Genomic DNA, 24,561 nt, shown 5'->3' with positions numbered 1-24,561 from the left:
GAGGAGGCAGAGAACCATTCGGCCATAAGGGGTTTGGAGAATAAAAACAGGTTATGTTGGATCCGAAAACTAGTCTCAGCTCGGTTTGAGAGGATGCAGAATGAATTTAAGTGAGCAGCAATGTCTCAGAGGCAGCAGCCACACGACAAAAAGGTCATTGAGGCTTTCGATGAGAATCAGTCAGCTTTCATGTGCAGCCAGAGGGAGAACAGCTCATCTGCCTCCGCTGTAAGGAGAGCGGTCGCTTCAGGCTCCGACTAACTCACAACACACATGCATTCCCCCACTGACTTACAGTTACTCCGTACCTTCTGATCTAAATTCTCCACGCTGCATGACTTCTTCTACCTTCCCTCTGATCGGAAAATAAGCACACGTTTAGAAAATAAGTCGTTTCATTGCAAGGGGGGCACAGAAACACTGATTTCAAACAAACTTCAACAACACACTGAAATGCACACTTATTTTAGTCAGACAGAAATATAAATATCCCTCAATGTTGAATAATTTCTGTAGCATCATCCACTTAAGAGTGTCCCCTTAATTTAAAAAAACATACATAAATAAATACATCAAACTGATGGAAACAACATGATTTACACAGGTTAAACCCAACCAAAGAAGGTAAATAAACCAGTCAGCATGTGAGATCTGCCGAGCATTTCCACAAACACGACAGTGGGTGATAAACAGTGCAGATGGGAGACACTCCTAGCAACAGGCAACAACGTGGGCAACATGGTAAGAAAAATAAATTGAAATGTTCCCTGGCAACAATTTTCCGATGGTATAAAAATGAAGGAGCGATGAGCATGTTTTTTAAAAAGTTGGATGGGAAGTCATCTTCATTTACAGAGCTCAACTACAAGACGGCCAATGCAAAATTTATAAAGGAGAATAAGAATCAAGGAGCATTAACAGAGGAGACGCCACGCGCGACAACACATGCTCAGTTGAATCTGGTCTGCACTCGCCAAAAACTCACTCTGGAACCAAAAAGCTTCCAACATGGCAGCTCCAGTAACATCGCCCACGTGCCACACCCCCATCGGTCAGGACCGTGTCCCAGCCTGGAACCAGGAGTGGGGCGTCACCTTCCTACGTAGCCAGCTATCCAGCTACATCCATGACCCGCAGCGTCAGAGAAATGTCTCCCGGTGTGAATGAAATTGACGCAACGGCACGAGTCGTCAGTTAAATCAGCGTGTCACTGAATCGACACAGTGAACACAAGTACAATTTAATTCTGGTTGTAGGACTGCGTATTCACTGTGACAGATACAGCATAAACATGCCTGTGATAAAGATGAAACATGTCTGAGGGGCGTCTCTGAAAGGTTCAATCAGGGCCTGAATACATCTTCCAGATCTCAACCCAATTTTACTGTCGCGCTCTCCATCACTCTCTTCAAAACATCAATCGACTCAAAGAACACAAGTATTCACCTTACAGATACACTTGATGTTGGTTTATGTGTATCCGTCACCCTCTGTAGCTCGGCGTCACGACGTACTCCCTTGTAGTTGTGATGATGTAACCATGTTGTCATCTGCCCACGTGGCCTTTAAACAAAAAGTCCACACAGCACAGAGCTGTTTGTATCTGTAAACAGTCGGAAACCGACGACTTTGCATTCTGGGTTGAAGAGTGGCAGATTAACCCGAACCACATCCTGTTAACTGAAGTCCGAACACACGCAGCTTTGAGTTTATCTGAACTGGTACCTGAAGGATTATTTCCCGATTCCAAAGCATTCAAACAGCAGACTGAGTGTTGACGATGTTTACTCTTCCTTCAATAGAAATAAGGAACTAGTTCACTAAACATATACAAGGTCTGCATGTTGTAGCCATAACAACGTCCCCCTAGATAAATAGCTCAGACTTGAAAAAAAAGAAAGAAGATAAATCGGAAAACCAAACCAAAATAAACCTAAGCGTCAGGATTTTCATTTTAATAAAACACCAGCAATTTAAAGCTACAAACAAGTTTCTACAAAGTAAATTAATGACGACGAGGCAGTCATTTAAAGGTTTCTGAAGTCCTTGCATGTACAGGCTGATGAAGCGAATGTGCTGAGGGTAAGAAAGCCTTGAAATGTCTGTTTTCTGGAAGGGGGGGGGGAGGTCAACGTGGCTGGTGATGGAGACGCACACTGTGACTGTAGAGCAGTCCGGAAAGCCCAGCTGTGGGTTAGGGCACCCGGTTGGGTTTCTTTGGAGGAGGAGGGGGCATGAGCTCAGAGTCTGGGTCCGGTGGGTGTTTCCGGTTCTGTGCTTGGACTCCTGGAGAACAGCGGTCCACATACTCCAAGAGGATGTCCTTCGTGACGGGCTCCTGGATGCTTTTACACACAGCTGAGAAGAGAAACGACAGGCAGGAAGTTACTTCAGAGCTGGTGACATGCTCCTGCACGGGGAGAACATGTTGTGTATTTTAGCACCGGCAAAAACGAATACAATTAAGACATGAACCTGTAATTGACTGCTTACTAAAGCCCAAGTACAGCTCTGTGAAACGACATGTTGGAGCTTTAGTGAGATATTCGGTACATTTAATGAGTTTAAAAAGGTGGTTTCTTTTTTTTGCCTTTTAAAATGAAAAAAAACTACAGGAGCTGAAGATATTTCACAAAGAGGAATCCTTCAAAGGCGACATTTTAAGAATGCTGCGTCATCGGATCCCGCTGAAGACTGCTACGATATCGAGGATCCTTTGAATTCTCCCGAGGACCGAGTCCTTTGTTCGGAGGTCTTTTGAGATTACATTTATATCCTCCACACTCCTGGAACACCCGCAATCCTCCGTGCTTGATGCATTTCCTGTTCCCCAAGTTTGGAAAGAAGGAAAATACGCGATTCAACTTTGAGTTATTTCACCTCAGCAGTCCACCAAAATCTAAACACATTTTTAAGGGAATTGTCATTTCTGAATCTTCACTCGTAGCAGATCAACAAGGCCCAACTCAGTTTAGGTTGTTCCGCCAGTCCACGTTCACTCCTGACTTGGTGAAGGTGAAGACGAGGCCCAGACGGTGATGAGTTGATGAGTTCCAAAATATGTTACGGAGTGTTGAAAATAAAGTAACATGCAGTCTAATAATCCTGCTTTCTTCGCCAACTGGCGGTGACAATATGCTTTTTCCTCTCGGCCTCACAGCTGCATCACAGCTGGGTGCCGTCACAAGAGCATCTGCTCACAACTGACACCTCAGCTCTCAACCAAGAGATTTAATTAATTTGAGAGTTTGTCAAATTAGCGAGCTATAGATACGGAACTCTGCCAAATCTGTAATTTAGGAAAATCTGAAAGAAGTCTGAAATGAAGAGCCAATTGTTCCAAAGCGTATGAGTAATGTTGGCGGATCCATCTGCCTCAATGAGTAATGTTAAAAAGGTGCTTTTCTGCCATCTGGGCTCCAAACTCTCTGCCTGAAGATCTGAAGATCAATAATTCACGACAATCTTTTCTATCGTCGTCTTCTTTCAATTCAATTAATTCTTTCGATGTATTTTTCGGGCTTGTGTTTTTATCGCTTCAATTTGTACTTTTATGTGCTCCTTCGTACAGCAGCGTAAAGTCAGCATTCAGATAAGTGCTAGACACAAGAAGGTTTATTGCTGCAGTAAACTATTACTTTAGTATTCTTTCTCAGTCTTGCTCTCTCTTTTGTTTTTACTCCATCTGTGTTTTCAAGAAACTGTTTCGTCTTTTTCGTAGAGAGGACCATTTGGGAAGACATGGTTTGTTCGGAATTCAAATCAGAATAAACGAACTGTAAAACTAAATGACTTTTACACTTAAAAGGCGTCAAATCTGAATTTATGAGTATTTAACATAGCAGCAAGTATTTGAAATCAATCTGAGCATGCAGACGTAGTCGGTGAAAGTCACCGAGCTGCGTGAGCCTACGGGTGATGTCATGAACCAAAACACGAGGGCGTTAGATGTTACGACGTTTTGTGGGATGTCCTCAACAAGTATAAAGCAGAACTAATGGTTAATTCTTCCGTGGCGGATGAAGGAAATGATAACCGCTTCCACGGAGCAAAGCAACAGAGATAAGCCCCGCCCCCTCACCAACGCGAATGACGCGATTAAACCACAAATAGCCGGGCTAGTAAACTCACGCGAGTAAAGCACCGTCAGTTCTGTTTCTGATTGGGTTGGAAATTAATGTTTTATTATTATTATCAGATTCATCGAATAATCGAAAAAATAATCGACAGATAAATGGATTATTAAAATAATCATTAGTTGCAGCCCTAATGTCCAGGGATCTTTGGGTTTGTGACTGCAAGTGACCCCTTTCACAAACACACACCGATATACACATTTAGAGTGCAGCTTTAAAACAACGCAACCGCGTATAGACTTGAAATCATGTCGATAGTAGCCATTAGCTGGTTGTTCTTCCCGTCTTACCCATCGCCGTGTCGTAGGAGTTTGGGAAGCTCTTGTCCACGCGCTGCTTCATGAACACCCAGGTGTTGTTGGCGAAGCTGCACTCGATGATCTTGTTGTCGTACTGTTTCAGCTCCTTCGTGGCCTGTGAAGACGAAGAGGCAAAGACGGTTTGTACTCCACGACACAGAGTGAAGGAGACGCCGTGGTGCCATTTTTTATTTCCCTCTTGCTGCCACCATCGCCAGTGAAATTGATAAACACTCGTATTTCAAGAGACACTTTCAGAGAAATGCTGTTGCACCGATGGATGCCAACCGCTCACACGGATTGGCACATGTAACTGCGGTTAAAAAAAATCAAACACGATATGAATATGCGGTAAATTATTGTCATCGCTTTTGCGGTCACTACTTCCGAGTAGATGAGGCGTTTCGAGGGAGAGTGGCGCTGCAGGCAGGGCTGGACGACAACGCTCACATGCACACGACCGCGGTGTTAAAAGTTGAAGTCCAGAAAAAATTACTTCTCCGCTCATAACGAATTATGTTGATTCGGGCAGCCGTAGCGTTTGCCTGCAGCAAATACATTTGCTGGTTTCCCCTCTTAACGGCGAGAACAAATCTGGTCATATTAAAATTGGCAGTAAACAAATTGCATTCTCGAGGCTACAAAGGGAAGTGAGCAGTCAGCGTTTTGAAACCCATTAACCTTTGTGGACTCAAAACTTATGTATTGTGGTGCGTAAACTGAGCAATATTAGGACTACATCATGGTCATTTAAATGAATAATTCATCTCTATCATACACTTTATTCATTGTTTAGTCCATAAATGTCCGATAATAGGGAAAATTTGGTTTGACCAACATCTCAAAACCCAAAGATATTAAATTCACAGTGAGATTAAACAGTGAAGCAGCTCTGTTAATCACTTTTATAGTAAGCAAGTTACTATTCATGATGGAATATTTAACATATACTGGATATTAAATAACCTAAATGTAGGATTCCTACATAGATACAGACAGACACACATTGTGTTTCTCTCTGATGATAACAAAGCAGTTGCTCCTCCTCCTGAGCTACACAGGATCAGACTCATTTCATCATCTTCTGCTTTGAAAAATAAATCAACTCTATGCACCGAGCACACTGCCACATAGTTAAAGTATATGCAAATGGACCAGGGCGCTGAAGATCAAAGACATCCGAGCATCTGTTGATCATTTGTCGAGGATCCGAGTCTCACTGGAGGGATTCTCAAGGATTGGGAAAAGAAAAATTCCAAAGATGCCGGGAAGCGAAACGTGCGGCTGCAATAATCTAATGCAACGGTAAAAGAAATGATGGTGACATGAGTCGGTGCTCCTTTCACCTGGACCGAGCAGGAACATTTGGGTGGAGACTGGAGAGACAAAGAGGCTGACCTCCATGTGACCTTCAAGGTCACACATTGACCATCACTGCCAGGAAAGCACTAGCGTTTGGCAAGAGGCTAAAATACAAAGCATGTGTGATCCTGGAGTGTGGGGCATCTGGGCACACGGTGGGGGGGCAAAATCACACAGGAAGCAAATAAAATGTGTGAGCAGGAAAGACAGAGATGCTAGTCAATGCATTTTAGAAAACAACAGTAAGATCATAACTCATGAGAATTAGCCATCGTTTCAAAATTCGGATTCATCTCCACAACATTTTCTCCGATGTCAGTTTGAAGACAGACGGCGCGTTAGTCGGACTGACTGTACATCAAACCGTCGTGTCTTTGGAGAAGAACAGGCGGCGCAACGCAGCGACAGACTCCCAGAGCTTCCCTGAAGCTCGACACAAGCTGCCAGAGGACTGGGAAGGCAGCAGACTGGGATCTCTTCCTGCTGGGGATGGGGGAGGGGAGGGGGGGCGTGCTGGCTGCCATTCCTGCGTCGCCACTCGGTGTTTAATCCGTCCAAATCCGTCTCATTATGGCGGCACACGTGTGCGCCCAGATACCAGGGGCTTTGGCAGAGCTTAAGCGGCCAGTGTTGCACTAGTGCGGCGCAGAAGGGATCCGTCCTCCTGCCTCTCTATTCCAATATTTGTTTGTTCCGATTTACAAACTACCGCCAAATCAAACAAGAATGAGAAGCAGCACAGACACTCGTTACACTTGTTGTGTGGCGATTTCAAACAATCAACGCCGTGTCGAGACATTCTTGTTTAATGTCTGCGACTTGTGAGGAAACCGTCCGTGTCCTTCACTTCGAAGAATGACTTTGATCTTCATACGTTAGAAATACAACATGTTTGTCTTGAGAGTGTAATCGTTTATATGAGGTTAGTCTGCGCTGAATGGGATTCTTCTGAGAGTCAGTCGAGAAGATCCACACCACTCATGATTGTGCGCCGAGCACCGAGCTGGATGGCGGTGATTAGTTTAGTTTTGCATGAAGACGAGAAGAAGGAAACGGCTTGCTTGGCATTCTACAACATGAAAAAAAAAGACCCATAAATATCTCTAAAGCTCAGTAATTAACATGATATGTTAATTAGTTTGGTTTAATTTGCACAAACATTTCAAAAACACATTTGTGGTTTTGAGGCAAGACACATTATAACATTATTGTTACAATCCTTCAGGCCTGACTTATTATTATTATCATTATTGTTACCATAACAATAACTTATGCTGGGCTAGGATAGCTTTATTAGCTCCATTGTTAGTGTACAAGAGGGATGGATTAATCTTCTCACCTCAGTCGCAGAGAAAAAGCAAATAAGTGTACATCCGTAAAGTCATTTCCTTAAGGCACAGGTTCATGTCCTTAAAGCCATGAATCACTTCCAGGAATCAACATATTAATTACACATGTGGATCCAACACATGTTCTATCAGAACAAAGTCAGGGACAACAGGACCAAGAGTTTTCCTCATTGGGAAACACTAAAAACATCTGGCATCAATTATGTACAGACAACATGACCTTTGACTTGTCAGTGCACAACACGCACAGTTAACCTGCCTGTTAATAAAACACTGGGGTCCCCACAGTTTATCACAGGATTTATTTTTTAGAGATAATGACATGCTTGAGCAAAGATTTAAAGTGCTGCTTTGTTTCCCCCCTCTTGCTCTCCGACTGACCTCCGCCTTTCTAGACTTAATCAGAACCGTCCCGCAGGTCCGTGACACGCCAGCACTCGGGTCCATTTTAATAATGAGAAACTGAACAAAATAATATACCAGTGGCGCGAGGATATAAGATGCAGAAGTAGGAACATGCAGCAGCACTCCCTGTGAGGGAACAACGCAGCTGAAGTACACTGTGGCACGGATCTGCTTTAATATTCTTGCAAACAGAATTCATTCAATGTCTTCTGTCAATTAATATCAGCACCTGCTAAAATATACACAAGTGAGTGACTTGTGAGAGTTAATAGTAAAGAATCCCCCTCATTATTCCATTAGCAACTAGAATGGGCACTCGGTAGAGCGCATACCTTCGCATATCACAAGATTGGGCATTGAATTATGAACATTTTGGCATTAGTTGCATGCCAATTGGACAAAAATGTATCGTGCTATGGTTAAAAAAAAGATTTTGACCTTTCCATGACCTTGACCGTTGACCCGATTGATCCTAAAATCTAATCAAATGGTCCCCGGATAATAACCAATCATCCCACCAAATTTCATGCGATTCGGTTCAATACTTTTTGAGTTTTGCGAATAACACTGTGACGCCACTCCCCTTTAAGAGGCGGGGCCGGACCATCAATTAAGCCCATGGGGCACACCTGCCAGTGGTGATAAATAAAATAAAATAAATAAATAAATAAATACACGGCGATCAAAACATAACCTTCCGCATTTTCAATGCGAAGGTAATAAATAAATAAATAAATGGCGATCAAAACATAACCTTCCGCATTTTCAATGCGAAGGTAATAATGCAATGGGTTTCTGGAGAATAAATATATTAAAGAATAATTGTCCCAGACGCTTAGATTGACCGTCACATTTGAGGACAAACCCAAACTAATAAAGTGTGACGGAGGACAATAAAGGGAAAGGCAATCTATAATAAGATTTGTGTTTTTACTTCCCAAACTTTTAGTTGATTAGTTTCTTCTGTTGCTCAGCATGATTGAGAGATTTCTGTGCAAACTTGTAATGACTTTGACTGTATTCATCGTTCTTCATCCCACATTTCATGTCATTTAAGCCTTAAGAATTAAGAGAACATGAAAACACACTTTAATCTTGGTTCAATAGGAAGCGTCACAGTTGATGAAACATAACAAATTACTAGTTCTCACTCTTTCTTGATACATAAAGAGTCTAACAAATTAGGCAAATCTTTGATGGGAAAGAAAATGGCTAAAGTGCACACTGCCAAACTTTCGCAGCTTCATCAAAGGAGCTGGTCTTTGACAGAGAGCTGCTCGTATCTTCGGCTCTGGTGTCTAGATCTGTCGGGCACCATTCAACTGATTTATGATTAATGAGCTGTACCCTGAGCCACATATACTTCTGTACAAGGAGCAGACTCCACGAAACTTACCCAAAATGGGGAATCTAAAGCCATTACTCCGACCAGGCTTTAGCTAAATCCACCTTGTAGAAGTCAGACATTTAAAGAATGATACAGAGGAAGACTAAAGAGTCGGTTTTGGTGGTTTATCTCAATTTGGGTTTCTACTTTTGTAGCTTCAACCATGAACTCTATTGATACGATAACATTGTACTTAACTAATAAGTTATAACCGTTTTAACCAACGGAGGGAGTGACACAAATAAAACTTTGAATAAACCATAACTATGTAATTGAAATGTAATCTATAAAGAGTACATCTACACATTTACAATTGTATCTCTCTATATATCTATATATTTTTAATTGTAGTTATTCTCTGGAGGTACAAAGAGCAAAAATTAAAATACTGTGTCGACGATTACGACATTTTTCAAATTACAGAAAAAGTTGCTTATGATTTCTTTTAAATGAGCAGGAAAATGGATGTGCCCCAAAAAACATCGAATTGACACATCGATAATACATCTGACAATGACTGTGTGTCGCTGCACCGCAGGCTGTAAGCAGGCTGGGTCCTGTTATAGCAAGTAATTACCATTTTTGTGACTATTAAAAGGCCTTCACATATACACACACAGGAGTAATTTAGTCAAAGTGGAACATTTCCTGGAATAGCATTATAGAAATGTAGACTAAATTAGAAATCATAGATTAATTGTTATAATTCTATAATTTTGCTCCTCAACCTGTTCTCCACCTCCAGATCAGTGTCTTCCCATAATATCTGAATGGAGATGAGATGCTAGTTATTGTGGAGAGCACCTGACTGCATGTTGAAAAAAAAAAAAAACAGGAAAAAACCATAATGCATTCCCTTTATTCTTGGCAGCGTGAAATAAGCAACGACATACTACCAATACGAGAAAGAAAAAAATCGAGTGCCATTCAAAATGGGAGCTGGACGAGCACACGGGGCTCTGGCTTCTCGGCATGAAGGTGAATTCAACACATTTATTTTCTCACCTTCATCTTTGCAAAGGGCCGGTCGTAGCTGCCGACGTAGAGCAAACCCACAGTCTGTGGAAGCAGCCTACGGAGACAAAAGCATCATGGTTAACGCCCTCAACACAAGACTCTCTGAGTGGTTGACGACGAGGCAAAATCACCACACCGCTTCCATTTTTCCAGCTAGTAACAGCACGACAGAGATGTGTGATGACACCTCTCGGAGCCCTTCTGTCTCTGCGCGGCGACACGGTCCTAAACTTAGAGAAAACTACAGCGTTTGTATAAATTGAACACAAGGTCAACTGAATCTCTCTGCACAGTTAATTCGGACTGTATTGTTCATATGTGCCGTCGTCTTGCGTTTACATCTCTCAGTCCACAGAACACGCATCAGTGCAGTATTCATGTCTCATCCCAGAAATCACACCCAGCAGATGTCTTAATCAAACACTCCGCCTTCCCTCCCTCCATCCCCCGTGTTATTTCCAGACATTATGTCTTTTGTTTTGCGTCTACGAGCACTGGTTTTTAGATCAGTTAAAAAAATGTTTTTTTAAAGAAAAGAGCGGGCTACTGAGCTAAAGGGGCCGTTAAACAACAGCACGGCGACGTAGTCAGCTGCACCTCATTCAGAGATTTCCATTGGATCTGTAATCGGAGAACTCATCCACCCCAGCCCCCTCCTGTGTAATGATAGCTAGCACAAGCAGGAAGGAAGCAGCAGTAGACATTAAGAGAGCCAAATAGCCATGCAGTGATGGACACCGTCACATGCCAAGACCTAACAAAGTCCATTACCGTCATTCGTTCTATAAATACCGCTGACGAACGCGTTGTTTGTCAAAAAACACTTTGGTAAACTCGCAGGAATGATTACAGCACAGTTTGTTAAAGCACTGCGCTATCGATGAGATGTTACCAGAGGCAATGGAACGGGCGACGGAAGAGATGAGCAGATACTGGACGTGTCTCAGAAGAACTCTTTCGTTGTCGTGGACCTGCCGTTTCACAATGCGTAGCTGCGTTTGCCCTCACAATCGACAGGTCCTGAAAGTCCTGCCGTCTTTAATTACACTGAAACATCATTTTCTCTAAAGAACGGGCCGGATGAATTCTGTTAAGATGAAAGACCTCAACAACACGATGAAAGTAGGATCCCAGCACAAGGCAGGGGGGTTCAACATGCTGTTAAATGTCACTGTAGTCTTTAAACAGCACACAATCAGACCTGTCGTACCGAACAGCTGGAACAATAGGTCAAATGATTTATAAAGCATGAAAGCAACAAACAGAAAAGGATACTCAAACTGTACTGTGTTGGAGGAAGGGCTGAGGTGCTGCGTGTGAAGTGAAAGAGCATCAAAACAACTTTGAGAGCTTTCTTTATTCATGCACTCGGTATAGTTCTCGATGTAGGACGATGAAGCGGGTGGTATTCAACATGTTTCTCGGTGTCAACGAATCGAACGAAAAGCCTGAAACTATCAATTAATTGATCCCGTTTCTCCTGTGAAGCTGTACAGGATTATTGTACGATCAATAAACCACAGCACTACACTGGGTGTCGTGTTCCTTCATTACCATGAACACGGGCACTGGAGTTTATTTTGATTCAATCCCAAATATTACACACATTATTTCTCAGTGGTGTACTGCACATGCATTAATTAACAGCTGAAAATAGTCCTGACCAAATGCTCCGATTTCTCCTCTTTGATTTATTAAGTTTAAAAACCCACAGTGCCCAGCTGCTTCAGTGTTTTGGAGAAAAAGGAAAAAAACACTGTACAAACTAGGGCTGCAACAACGAATCGATAAAATCGATAAAAATCGATTATTATAATAGTTGGCAACAAATTTCATTATCGATTCGTTGTGTCGCGCGATTATTACGGCGCTCAATAAATCGTGGATTATAATAAAAATTGAGTTGAGAGCAAAGCCGCGCAGGAGAAACATGAGCGGAGTGGAGAGAGAGCACAGACGGAATGCTGCGTTGTGAGAGCCAATCAACGCTGAGCTGCCCCGCTGTTGATGAATCTAATTGGCTGCTGCTGCTCACGTCGGAGACATTCACGGAGCTAAGTGCGCCTACGGTTGACGTTATGACCCCAGACACCAGGGCGCTACATGTTACGACGTGTGTGGCATTTCCACAAGAGTATAACGTAGAAAACATGGTTATTTATTCCGTGGCGGATGGCGGAAAATATTTTTCCACGGAGAAAGGCAACGGAGATAAGCCCCGCCCCCTCACCGTATGAGGCGTTTAATCCATAAATAGCCAACTCAGGAGAGTAAAGCGCTGTCAGTCTGTTTATGACAGGGTTCATCCACATGCTGACCAGTGAACAGGGTTCATCCACATGCTGACCAGTGGGTCTCCAGGACCTTTCCATGACTTTAAACCAAATTTCCATGATTAAACATTTTGTGAAAACTGTCTATACATGACAAAGTGAGAAGATGTAGTATTTAAACTAACAATGAGAATTCCAAAGCATACAGTATGTATTCCATGTAAATTAACATTTGAATAAAACAAATTTGCATTACATTTCCAATTATTTTGGGATTTTTTTATTTTTTATTACTTTTCTAGGCCTGCTAATAGCCATTTAAAGATTCCATGACTTTTCCAGGTTTTCCATGACCGTACGGACCCTGTTTTGAATAAAGGGTTGAAAAAAAAATTGGTTTTGTTTTTTTATCCGATTAATCGATTAATCGACAAAATAATCAACAGATTAATCGATTATCAAAATAATCGTTAGTTGCAGCCCTAGTACAAACTATCGTAGAGTGTTTACTCGTCTTCAGTTTGGCCGAGTGGAATAGAAAGTGTCAGGAAGTCGGAGAGCTGCGTAAATGGATTTCTGGCTCACACATTTTGGGAATCAATATGTAGAACTCCTTAACGTGGATCACACATTGGATCATTTTAAACTTGGAGTTGAAATATAATTTAAAGAAGATCCAGTCACATAGTCCTGAATCATCTGGAGCTCGTCATTGAGTTTTACTGCGCCAACTTTATTGCTGTTTTGTATATTTTGTTGTTGAGGTTAGTGTTTCTGTAATAAGACCCAATTAGAAGTGGGGATTGTAAAGTAACTGAGGCTATAGATGCTGTGTCATATTAATACTCACATTCCTCGAGGCACCGGTCGAGGAGGTGGAGTAGCAGCCATCTTTGAATCGAGCCTATTAATTAATCCTCAACCAAAATTACACTACACCTCATTTGAAAGCCTTGTTCTTAGTCTTTCACATCCAACCTGGAAAACACTACAGCCAATTCAATTTGTGATTCTGTACCGGCCACCAGGTCCATATTCAGAGTTTATATCTGAATTCTCAGAATTTATATCAAGTTTGGTTCTTAAAACCGATAAAGTTATTATTGTTGGAGATTTTAATATCCATGTGGATGTTGATAATGATTGCCTTAGTGCTGCATTCATCTCCTTGTTGGACTCGATTGGCTTCTGTCAGAGAAACCCACTCACAGCTTTGGCCACACGCTTGATCTTGTTCTTACTTATGGCGTGACATTGAGCATTTGAACGCCTTCCCACAGAATCCTCTTCTGTCAGACCACAACCTCATAACTTTTGAATTTATACTACCGGTACTGTTAGTCAAAAGTTTCTACACTAGATGTCTAACTGATAGTGCTGTAGCTAAATTTAAAGCGATTCCTTCTGTATTTGATTCGATACCGTCTCAATATAACAGAGGACTCCTGGTCTAACTTTAGTCCGTCCCAGATTGATCATCTTGTTGACAGTGCCATAGGCTCTCTGAGAATGACACTGTCTGAAGAAGAAGACAGTGAGGAAGAGGAGGTTTGCTCCTGGTATAACCCTCAGACCCGCAAACTGAAGCAAAGCGTCAAGAGCTTGAGCATATGGCGCTCAACTAATCTCGAAGAATCCCGCTTAGTTTGGCGAGATAGTCTTAAAACATATAAGAAGGCCTCCGTAATGCCAGAGCAGCCTATTACTCATCAATAATAGAAAAATAAAACAACCCCAGGTTTCTCTTCAGCACTGTAGCCAGGCTGACAGAGAGTCACAGCTCTGTGGGCCGAGCATTCCTATAAACCTTAGTGGTAATGACTTTATGAACTTCTTTAATGAAAAGATTTTAACTATAGGGACAAGATTAATAATGCCCATAACCAGTGCCAATCTGTCCTCAAGTGGAATGGCATGCCCTGGTGTATATTTGAGGGGTTTTCTCCTATCAACCCTGACCAAATATTTTCAACGGGTTCTACCTGTCTCTTGGACCCCATCCCGGACGAGGCTGCTAAAGCGTTTGCCTTTAATTGGCGGCTCTCTATTAGATATTATCAATGTGTCTCTGCTAACAGGCCACGCACCACACTCCTTCAAGGTGGCTGTTATTAAACCTCTCCTGAAGAAGCCCACTCTGGATCCAGAGTTGGCTAACTACAGACCGATCTCTAACCTCCCTTCCTCTCCAAGATCCTTGAGAAAGTGTTTCTACATCATAATAGTTTATTTGAGAAATTTCAATCAGGATTTAGAAAAGCCACCGAGACGGCACTGGTGAAAATTACAAATGACCTCTTAATGGCAGCAGATAAAGGACTCCTCTCTGTCCTGGTCTTGTTAGACCTTAGTGCTGCATTCGACACCATTGACCATGACATCCTGTTACAGAGACTGGAGCAGTCGATTGGCATTTAATTTGGTTTAAATCCTATTTATCAGATCGATCTCAGTTTGTATTTGTAACGATGGACGCCGATAGCCACCAACGTTAATCACGGAGTTCCACAAGGTTCTGTGCTTGGACCAATTTTATTTACCTTATACATGCTTCCTTTGGGCAATATTATCAGGAAACACTCCATAAACTTTCATTGTTATGCAGATGACACTCAACTATATTTATCGATAAAACCAGAGGAGAGCAACCAACTCTGTAAAATTCAAGCATGTCTTAAAGACATAAAAACATGGATGACCTGCAACTTCTTGATGTTAAACTCAGACAAAACGAAGTAATTTTAATCGCCCTGAGCACCTCAGAGATCAATTATCTGGTGATGTGGATTCTGTAGACGGCATTGCCCTGGCATCCAACACCACTGTAAAGAATCTTGGCGTTATCTTTGATCGGGACTTGTCCTTTAACTCCGCAAATCTCAAGGACTGCATTCTTTCATCTACGTAATATTTCAAAAATCAGGCACATCTTGTCTCAAAAGATGCAGAAAAATTGGTTCACGCCGTTCATTACTTGAGACTGGATTACTGCAACTCCTTATTAGCAGGCTGCTCTAATAAATCTCTTAGGTCCCTCAGTTGATCCAGAATGCTGCAGCTCGTGTTCTCACTAAAACTAAGAAAGAGATCACATCACTCCTGCACTAGCTGCTCTGCACTGGCTCCCAGTAAAATCAAGAATCACTTTTAAAATTCTTCTCTTAACCTACAAAGCCTTGATTGGTGATGCTCCATCATATCTTAAGGAGCTTGTCGACCATATTGTTCTCACCAGAGAGCCACGTCACTAAATGCGGGACTACTTGTAGTTCCTAGAGTCTTAAAAAGTAGAATGGGAGCCAGAGCCTTTAGTTATCAAGCTCCTCTTTTATGGAACCAGCTTCCAATTTCAGTCCGGGAGGCAGACACAGTCACAGTAGACTTAAGACCTTCCTGTTTGACAGAGCTTTTAGTTAGGGCTCAATCAGGTTTGCTCTGGTCCAGCCCCTTGATATGCTGCTATAGGCTTATAGCTGCCGGGCGTTTTAGGATGCACTGAGTACCTATCTCCTCTTTTTCTCTCCTTAAGGATGAATTATCATCTCTCAATCACACGTTACTAACTCTGCTTTCACCCGGAAGTCCTTTGACTTTTACATCTCATGGGTGGATCGGACCCTATGAGACGCATAGATCCTATCTGCCTGATGGATCGTCTGGTCGTGGAATTCCTGCTCATGACTACGCCACTGTCCTGTTGAGACTCCCCCTCCTCCCCACCGCCATCTGCCTGATGGATCGTGGAGGTCTCCATCGTGGAATATGCCTACTATGAACTATTCATACACTCTGTCATATTCATTGAATGTATTTTAACTCTAAATCTGTCCTTCTGTACACATTACATCTATTGCATCTGTCCATCCTAGGAGAGGGATCCTCCTCTGTTGCTCTCCTCCAGGTTTCTTCCCTTTTTCCCCTGAAGGGTTATTTGGGAGTTTTTCCTGGTCCGATGTGAGGTTTTGGGGCAGGGATGTCTATGTGTACAGATTGTAAAGCACTCCGAGACAAATTTGTAATTTGTGAAATTGGGCTATACAAATAAACTGAATTGAATTGAATTGAATTGTGGTGTGTCATTACTCCATGCTGTATATCTGTGCCTCCCGGTGAAAGATCGAGTAGTGTGTGACCCCCAGTCGCCGGTCAGTGTCATACGAAGACCACAATGACTTAAAGACATCAAGTACTGTTATGTGAGTCTTGGAGCGTGAACTTATTAGGACATGCTGCAAATTATTATCGATAATAATTTATAAATACATGCCCGAAAAGTTTGTTCAACAGTGGAATATTAAGTTCCACAAAAAGTGTATGCTGGAGTTCAGCCAACACACTCCCTGTGATGACGTGCCAATTGGAGGCAACCAGGTCACAGCGTCCAAACAGAGAAACCCATTGCCAGTGTAAAGTCCAACGAAAGGCTCCATGTTTATTTATCCTGCAGCATTCCTCAGATCTGTCCTGAGGACTGAGAAGCTGCAAGCACACGCTCCGTCAGATCCACTTCCTCTGAACTACACTATAAGTGCATTGAACGCCTCTCACCAAAGTTATTTTCTGTTTCTAATAATGGCCGATTGTTTGGCTCTTACAACAGGTCTTGCAGAAATGATGCATCTAAAGAACCGTTTCACTCAAAACCACAAATGACCTCGCCAAGGTGGCTCTGCAGTGGAAGCGTTGCAAATGAGATGAGTTCTCACGGTAACACAGTCGAGAATAAAAGCATTGATGATCACATGTTGTTAACTTCACCTTAACGCTTTCAAATAATCAGTCAGAAGTGAACGAACCCAACTGGCTTCCTTTACACACGCAATATGGATCTGGATGCTGTAATGACACCTGAGTCCACAAAGTAGACAGACCAGCAACATGAAACCGGGACTCGGGCCTCGAGAGAGCCAATCCAAGCCAATCAACAAGGTAGCATTCTCCTTCTCTGGCTCCTTCAAAGAGACTATTGAATGAGGATGTAATCTTACTCTCCTCTCCTCTCAAAGTATCTTTAAGTCAAGCTATCTACACAATACTAAAGACTGTTCAGCTCCACACTTGGGAGAGGCACTGGCATGCTTTCCGGGATTGCTTCATCTTTCCATTTTATTTTCCAACTCTTCCTGCCGCACAGTAATCACAGTGTGCCTCTGTGCCTTGCTTTCAGAGAAAGTAATAAAACTTGCCAGGCTGTATACGCCTCTGTGGTACACAAAGATGTGCTCAAGGGCCGACTGTGTCGCCTGATGAATAAAGAGTCGTTACCTCGAATATATCTGCGTCTCTCTCTTTCAGACAGGAACTAAGGAGACAGCACCGACACCGAGTGAGGTATGCTGATTGGTCCTCTACCAGCAAAATTCATCTTTGGGGGAAAATATCAGAACGTTCCCAAATGGCAACAATGAGCGTCTGTGTTCTCCCACGCACGGGGAGGACTCAAAAGGCGGACTAGCTGGCTGGCGTTGGTGGAGAATGAGTGGCCATGCCCTGATCCTCTCAGTCTGCTGGTGGTGAATGGTGGCAGGCTCACCGCTACAAAGCTAGGACAGTCGGTAAGGTCACCTGGCTCTCAGAGGGAAAGGCAACGTGACAAGAAAGCTCAGTGCTGAGAGTCTGTTTGCTCGCACACAGACGATACTCACTCAGAGAAGAAAAAAAAGAGGATAAAAGTCGACAAGACGTGCTGAAGCTCTGTGGGATTGCACTTGGGCACAATGTGCTGCTTTGAGATAAAAGCTAATGTCATCATGCAAACATGCTCGGAATTACAATGCTTCATCCAATAGTTGTTGACATTTTTTAAGACACTTGATTGAAGACCAAATATTTCACGAAGTGAAGTCATCCAATCTTATATAGATATTTTGGTCTGGACTAAAGTGACCAACTGAAAGACGCTCGTTGCCTTTCCCAGATCCACATTAGTCGAATAGGCTAAAATCAGACAACTACCAATGTTAGAGCGAGCTTCTATTTGATATGTAAGACTGCATATCTCCAGAAATGGATTGTTTTTTCTTGTTTTCGGCAGAGCTCTAATGTTTACCAGGATAAGGGCTCGGATGAGCACCAGTAGATCTGAATAATTTATGTTGCACAGGATTATACACATAAAATGAGAAAAAGGGGGAAAAGGCAGTACTGTTTTTTTTTTTACCCATACAGAAAATAACAAAAGTCTAAGGCTGGGGCCAAAAGCACATGTAGGCGATGGTGTTGAAAGGAATGAGCGTCTGCTCACTGTAGCACCGTAAATGTAACAGGAATTGTACCCTGAGGCAAAAAAGATTAAAAGCATCGCCTTGGACACGGAAAGAAAATGTGTCTGTGTGTGTGTGTGTGTGTGTGTGTGTGTGAAGTACTCCAGTGTGTCACAAAATGATAGGGGCTATTAGACTCATCAGGCAGAGCGTTTCCTTGGCAACAGTGACTTACCCTTCTCCTCCGACTTTGGTGATCTTGAGGCGAAAGTCCACAGAGTTGAGATTGGGCGGCTTCCACTTGAGGATCTCGTCACACCTCCCGGCCTTATATCTCTGCAAGTGAAACCCAGTCCCCAAAACATATTATTATTATGGAAGATCGGTTATGCATGAATACATATTAAAGCTGCTTTTAATGGAACAAGTGTGCCCATGTGCTTCCACGACTAGAGGTTAACCCAGAATGAGTTAATTACTTCAAAATCAAAAGCAAAAGTCACAGTTAATGAGCTGAAACTGATTAGGCTCCGCCTCCATTATGATACACCGCTGGTATCCAACCATCTCGAGCAGCAAGAATATATTTACTCTCTCGGTAACAAAAACGTCATGAGAAACAAAACAAAAAAGAGCTTATTCAATGTGCATGTACTCCACATAAATGAAAATGAATAAGTAGAAAATTGCATGGAGGGAGCATCAGAAAAAATGTGAAACGTCTTTACAGACGGACACATTGAGATTCAACAGGAGAGCATTATTCACATCACCACACGCAACCCAACAACATGCTTTGATTATCTGTGCGTGGTCTGACATTTGAGGAGGACATGAAACCAGAGCAGTGGAACATGAGGAATGTAAAGCCATGACGAGTGGAGGCGGGAACAGATGACCAGACTCCGTCACCGTCAGGTTGCCCGGTAACAGAAGTCGACTGCACGGAAATGTGTGGAGAACAGACAGGAGTCTTCAGGAGAACCTGTGTGTCACGGGACCAGACCAAATAAGGGCTTCCCGGCTTCACCCACGAATGCATATTGATGGAATGCAACTACGTTTACTCTCGTAACTTAAGTCACTTCTTGTACTTTCCTATGGTATTTAAACTTTACGCAACTTTATACTTATAAGAGGCAAATAGTGTACTTTAGTCAACATTTATTTGAAAGTAACTATTAGATTGAAGTTTTTTCATACCGTATCCGGTCCAGAGCAAAAGCAACGCATTTCTAAATTTGATGAGTCTGATTTTAATGTTTGCAATAAAGTGAAATATTTAGCGGTCCTTTATGGATCGAGACAATTCTTCTACTTCTTCAACTTGGATCAGCCGGAAAAAATATAATGAAATGTTGGATTTAAGAGAAGCGCAGTTCTCACAGGACAGCAAAGCCGCAAACATATGATGATCTTTCAGAATATGAGGCATTGCTGAAGAATAAACAACCCAACAGTATACAACAGGTGTTAAAAACATCACAAACTTTTATCAACTACAGTAGTAAAATGCCACATACATGTTAATGCAGCAGTACTATTAAACCAAATATATATGTAGCAGTAAACATTGACGGAGAACATTTCACGTTCGAGGCTGTTACTGGTAGGTTTCTTCACCAAAGGACGAGCGTGCACAAAGGATATATTCGGTAGTAAACTATATTTCCAGCAGACTTTGCCTCTGCTCCTCGCCATCTCGCTCCTCAGTCCCTACTGCTCCTTTATGGGGACGGACGCACACACACACATTGGCCCCAGCTGGGCTAATTAACAATCAACCACCAGCTGAGGCCACTTAGACCTGGCCCGAGACCGGTCCCACCCCCGCTCCACCCACTCTGCAGCCGAGCCAAAACACACCCCACTGCCACATGCACAATTAATACTTTTCATACAGTACATTTCGTTAATAATACTTTCACACTTTTACCGAAGTAAGGTTTTGAATGCATGGCTTTTACTTGAAGTGGAGTACTTTCCCAGTGTGGTATCGGGATCTGAACACGTCTTCCACCACTACCTATGACAAGACCTTAAAGAGGAACATTAACTCATCACGAGAAGAAGGAAATACACACATATTTGTCCAAAACTACTAACCCGACCCTCCACAACTACACTGAAATTGGCAAGTTGTTTAATGAATAACATTACAATCTTTTACTTTTATGAATGGTTTTCAATCATTTCAGGGTCAAGCCCGGAAACCATAGACATGACCCTCATGTTGTACGATTCTACAGCTGACAGATGACTTTGGATAGGATGTTGTACGAGTGTTTATACCTGCTCCAAATGATCCTCCTCAAATGGAGCGAGACGCCATTAGAGTCTTCCTCCATGCTGCTTCACACTGCCGCCACAATATTTACCTTCGCATTGAAAATGCCGGAAGGTTATGTTTTGATCGCCGTGTATTTATTTATTTATTTATTTGTATGCGTGTTATTCGCAAATCTCAAAAAGTATTGAACCGAATCGCATGAAATTTGGTGGGATGATTGTTTATTATCCGGGGACCAGTTGATTAGATTTTGGGATCGATCGGGTCAAAGGTCAAAGGTCATGAACCGGTCAAAGTCTTTCGCAGAACTCAAAAAGTATTGGACCGAATCGCATGAAATTTGGTGGGATGATTGTTTATTATCCGGGGACCAGTTGACTAGATTTTGGGATCGATCGGGTCAAAGGTCAAGGTCAAAGGTCATGAACAGGTCAAAATGTTCTTGAATCGCCTGAAATTTGGTGGGATGATTGGTTATTATCCGGGGACCATTTGATTAGATTTTGGGATCAATCGGGTCAAAGGTCAAGGTCAAACTCTTTTTTTACCATAGCACGATACATTTTTGTCCAATTGGCATGCAACTAATGCCAAAATGTTCATAATTCAATGCCCAATCTTGTGATATGCGAAGGTATGCGCTCTACCGAGTGCCCATTCTAGTTCAATATGTCTTTGTAGTCCCAACACAATGATGCATACAAATGTGGATAATGGTGTCAACGGCCTCACCCTGAAGGAATTCATGGGGTTGCACTCCGTTGGACACACAAGAAGTGACGGAAGTACAATAGTTGAGTGAACACCAATAAAAAAAAAAGACAGGCTGAGACCAACCTTTTAACTCTGCTTTACTTTCGCCTCTCCCCAACCCGCCAACCTGTTGCGGTGAATGGATGCTACCAACAGTTTCTCGGTTTTTGAAAGTTAGACAAAGTCTGAAGAAGCCGATGTCACATTTTTTTAATGTTGGAAATGGGGTTTCAGATTCTGTTAGATGATCCAGTAAGAACGTCTTTTGAAGCACATTGAGGTCCTGTGACTCTATTGCTGGGAAACTACCGTATTTGACTTTCAGGTTGGAGTTTATGTTTAACACCTTTCTTTTAACAATGGCAATCTCTTAAAATTCACTTAGATTATTCTTGACGACATAAAGATGACGGATTGGGACTTCAGTTCACTTTAACATAATGGGCATCATTTTGAAAATAGAATGCTGTACTGATGGCAAAGTTGGGAAATTATACTTTAATTAATTTGTTTAAATCAGACAGACTGACTGTCAATTTAGGTGTGGGGTCCTTCTGCTTTGGAGCTCTCCGTTTGCCAAAAAGGTGATTCACTGCAAATAAGCTAGAGAGCAGGACAAGAGTGCATTCCTTGCTTCTGAAGCACCTGAATGGAGTACATCTTTTCTACCTGAAACGTGGGTGTGGAAAGGAACATTCTTCAATGTAGTTAGTTATGCTTTGCTGCACAGGCATAAAACTAACCTCTTGAGAAATGATTTATTGCTCCTGTGTAGCTCTAATACCAAATGAAATGCATACATGCTGGTGATTAAGTCCTCCACAGCTAATCACTTCATAGATGAGCTGAATAAAAGAGAAATAAACACAGTGCTAAGCTCTGAAGAATAAAAAAACGAGAGGCAAAAACGTTCAATGCTTAATTGTTACTGTGGTGAACCAATAACCGCACACGTTAACCTCTGTTAGGAAAAGAAAAGCCGGCAACAGAAAATCCAAGGCTGATGATCTGTTGAAGCTGTATAAACTGTGTGGACAACATTTTCAACTCCAGTGAAATTTGCTTTATCCAAGCCAGCACAACCATAGCAACACCCCAGAGAACAACAAATCAGACGGGAGTTTAAATAAATAACCTTTACATGCCTTCCTAAATGAAAAAAGGCTGCCAGTTGCACTCATGCTTTATTACTGTTGCCAGCCTTGTCAATAAGTGTCTGCACAAAAAAGACGAAAGCTTTTGTATTGAAGTGCAAAACAGACGTTCAAACCCAAGAACACATCTCGCCATCTCGCAAATTCATTTTCCTGAAATGATGTTGCGTTGCATATAAATTGCCTGCTGTTTCGAGTTAGACGTTCAGGGGCAGCAACTGTCAGACCGATGGAAACAAAAAATAAGAGATCAGAGTGTGAAAGCAAAAGTGGGAGCGCTTCTTAAGAAAAGAAAGAAATGCAGAGCACAAATGCCACAACACTTTTGTGTATTAACTATACAACACAACTACTGGAACCGTCTTAGGAAAAGTGCAAAACAAACATATTTCTGGATAATTCAACAGCCAATCACAGCACGTGCAGCCCAAAAATGACCTTCAACTCAACCGTGATCTTTCTAGACGTTGTTACTTATATTTGTATACACACTTTACTTTATATTCAATTCAATTCAGTTTATTTGTATAACCCAATTTCACAGATTACAAATTTGTCTCGGAGTGCTTTACAATCTGTACACATAGACATCCCTGCCCCAAAACCTCACATCGGATCAGGAAAAACTCCCAAATAACCCTTCTTTATATGTAATACATTATAGTACGTTGCTTTGTTAATACAACTGAATACAGAAAAAACTAAACGACACACCAGCTGTCAGTGTAAAGGTGTGTGCAGCTTTCAGTCAACAATAGAAAGTGATGTTTACATTCAGTGTTTCTCACCAAAAGCAACGTGTGTATTCTTGAGGTGTAACTGGTGTGTTAAATGCATTCCCTTCCTCCTAAAACATATGCAAAGCTGATTTTTTTGAGATCCTACATTGTTCACATCAGAGTTTACTAGCTAGCGATGTTCTTCACGGCCTTTGTTGCTTCTCTCCGCGTGTTATCGCCACATGGTGGAAACCAGTGAAGCCAGCGGCGTCCGACCACAGCCATACGTGATGCTGTGTGTGGTCAGAGGCGCAACAGACAGGAACTTTAGTTACTCTTTTAATTCCAAACTGATATGAGAGGGTCACTACCACCAGTTTATTTATTATTTTACATGTACCCCCACTAGTTTCTGATCATGCAGATAATTTAGTTTTTGTGATGTAAAATTCTATTGCAGCACAATAATATGTGGTTGATGGAAGTTTGTTGTTGTGCATCTTGACCATTTAACAGTTATATTTTTGGAGGGTGTGTGTTCTATTTAAGTGTTTATTTAGGCACAATGTCCCCGTCACTTAGGATAAGGATCTACAGACCACACTGTCAACCCCTTTTAGAGAAATCCTTTCTCTGTAGAAAGCTGCACAAGCAAAAACTGTTGAATATGTGAATCTTTATTTTTATAATAAGGGTTGTCGGATCCTCAAATAATAAATATCACAAAGGATGTAATCCAGATAATGTTGAAGGATTTACTGATGGTCGGTTACTCTTCTCTCTTTGTTCTCAATTTCCTCTTTTTTAACCTGCACCTCCTATAGTAGCTTATATTTGATGCTCCTTTACTTCTGTTTCCTGGACTCCAGCTTCTTATCTCTTCTTCAAGAATTGCAAATATAACAAACTTGTGCCAGCTTTCAAAAACACTGCTGTGCTCGGCTGACTTAGCAGTTCTACTTCAACTCAACCTTTTTCGGTGACAAAGACTCAAAGTAGTTCACGAAACTGCCACCTAAGACTTTATAACTCCCACAAGCAACGGCATCGTCGAAGAAAACACCAACAATGCTTGTACAGGCATGAACGGAACATGAAACCCGGAGCTCACGAATAAAGAGGCATGCAGTGGCTCATCAGAACATAACATATTACTTGTATACGATGCAGGTGCTCGGCAGGTTGTCAGACAGCAGCTTTACAGATGCGATGAG

General features: G+C 42.1%; 1 protein-coding gene across 2 annotated transcripts in view; it reads right to left on the bottom strand.

Moving 5' to 3' along the window:
* Positions 1 to 449: 449 nt before the first annotated feature.
* rngtt (RNA guanylyltransferase and 5'-phosphatase) overlaps positions 450 to 24,561 on the bottom strand; it is an 85,258-nt gene continuing 61,146 nt past the window's right edge. For both annotated transcript variants that reach the window (XM_056428863.1, XM_056428864.1), the window contains exons 13-16: positions 18,667 to 18,767; positions 9,944 to 10,010; positions 4,427 to 4,550; positions 450 to 2,358 (exon numbers count right to left, since the gene is read on the bottom strand). In XM_056428863.1, the coding sequence (XP_056284838.1) occupies positions 2,195 to 2,358; positions 4,427 to 4,550; positions 9,944 to 10,010; positions 18,667 to 18,767 (456 nt within the window). In that variant the 3' untranslated portion in view covers positions 450 to 2,194. The remainder of the gene's footprint in view (positions 2,359 to 4,426; positions 4,551 to 9,943; positions 10,011 to 18,666; positions 18,768 to 24,561) is intronic.

This window comes from Pseudoliparis swirei, chromosome 12 (genome assembly GCF_029220125.1).
Source record: "Pseudoliparis swirei isolate HS2019 ecotype Mariana Trench chromosome 12, NWPU_hadal_v1, whole genome shotgun sequence".
Classification (NCBI taxonomy): domain Eukaryota; kingdom Metazoa; phylum Chordata; class Actinopteri; order Perciformes; family Liparidae; genus Pseudoliparis; species Pseudoliparis swirei.
This window is presented reverse-complemented; position numbering and strand designations above follow the sequence as displayed.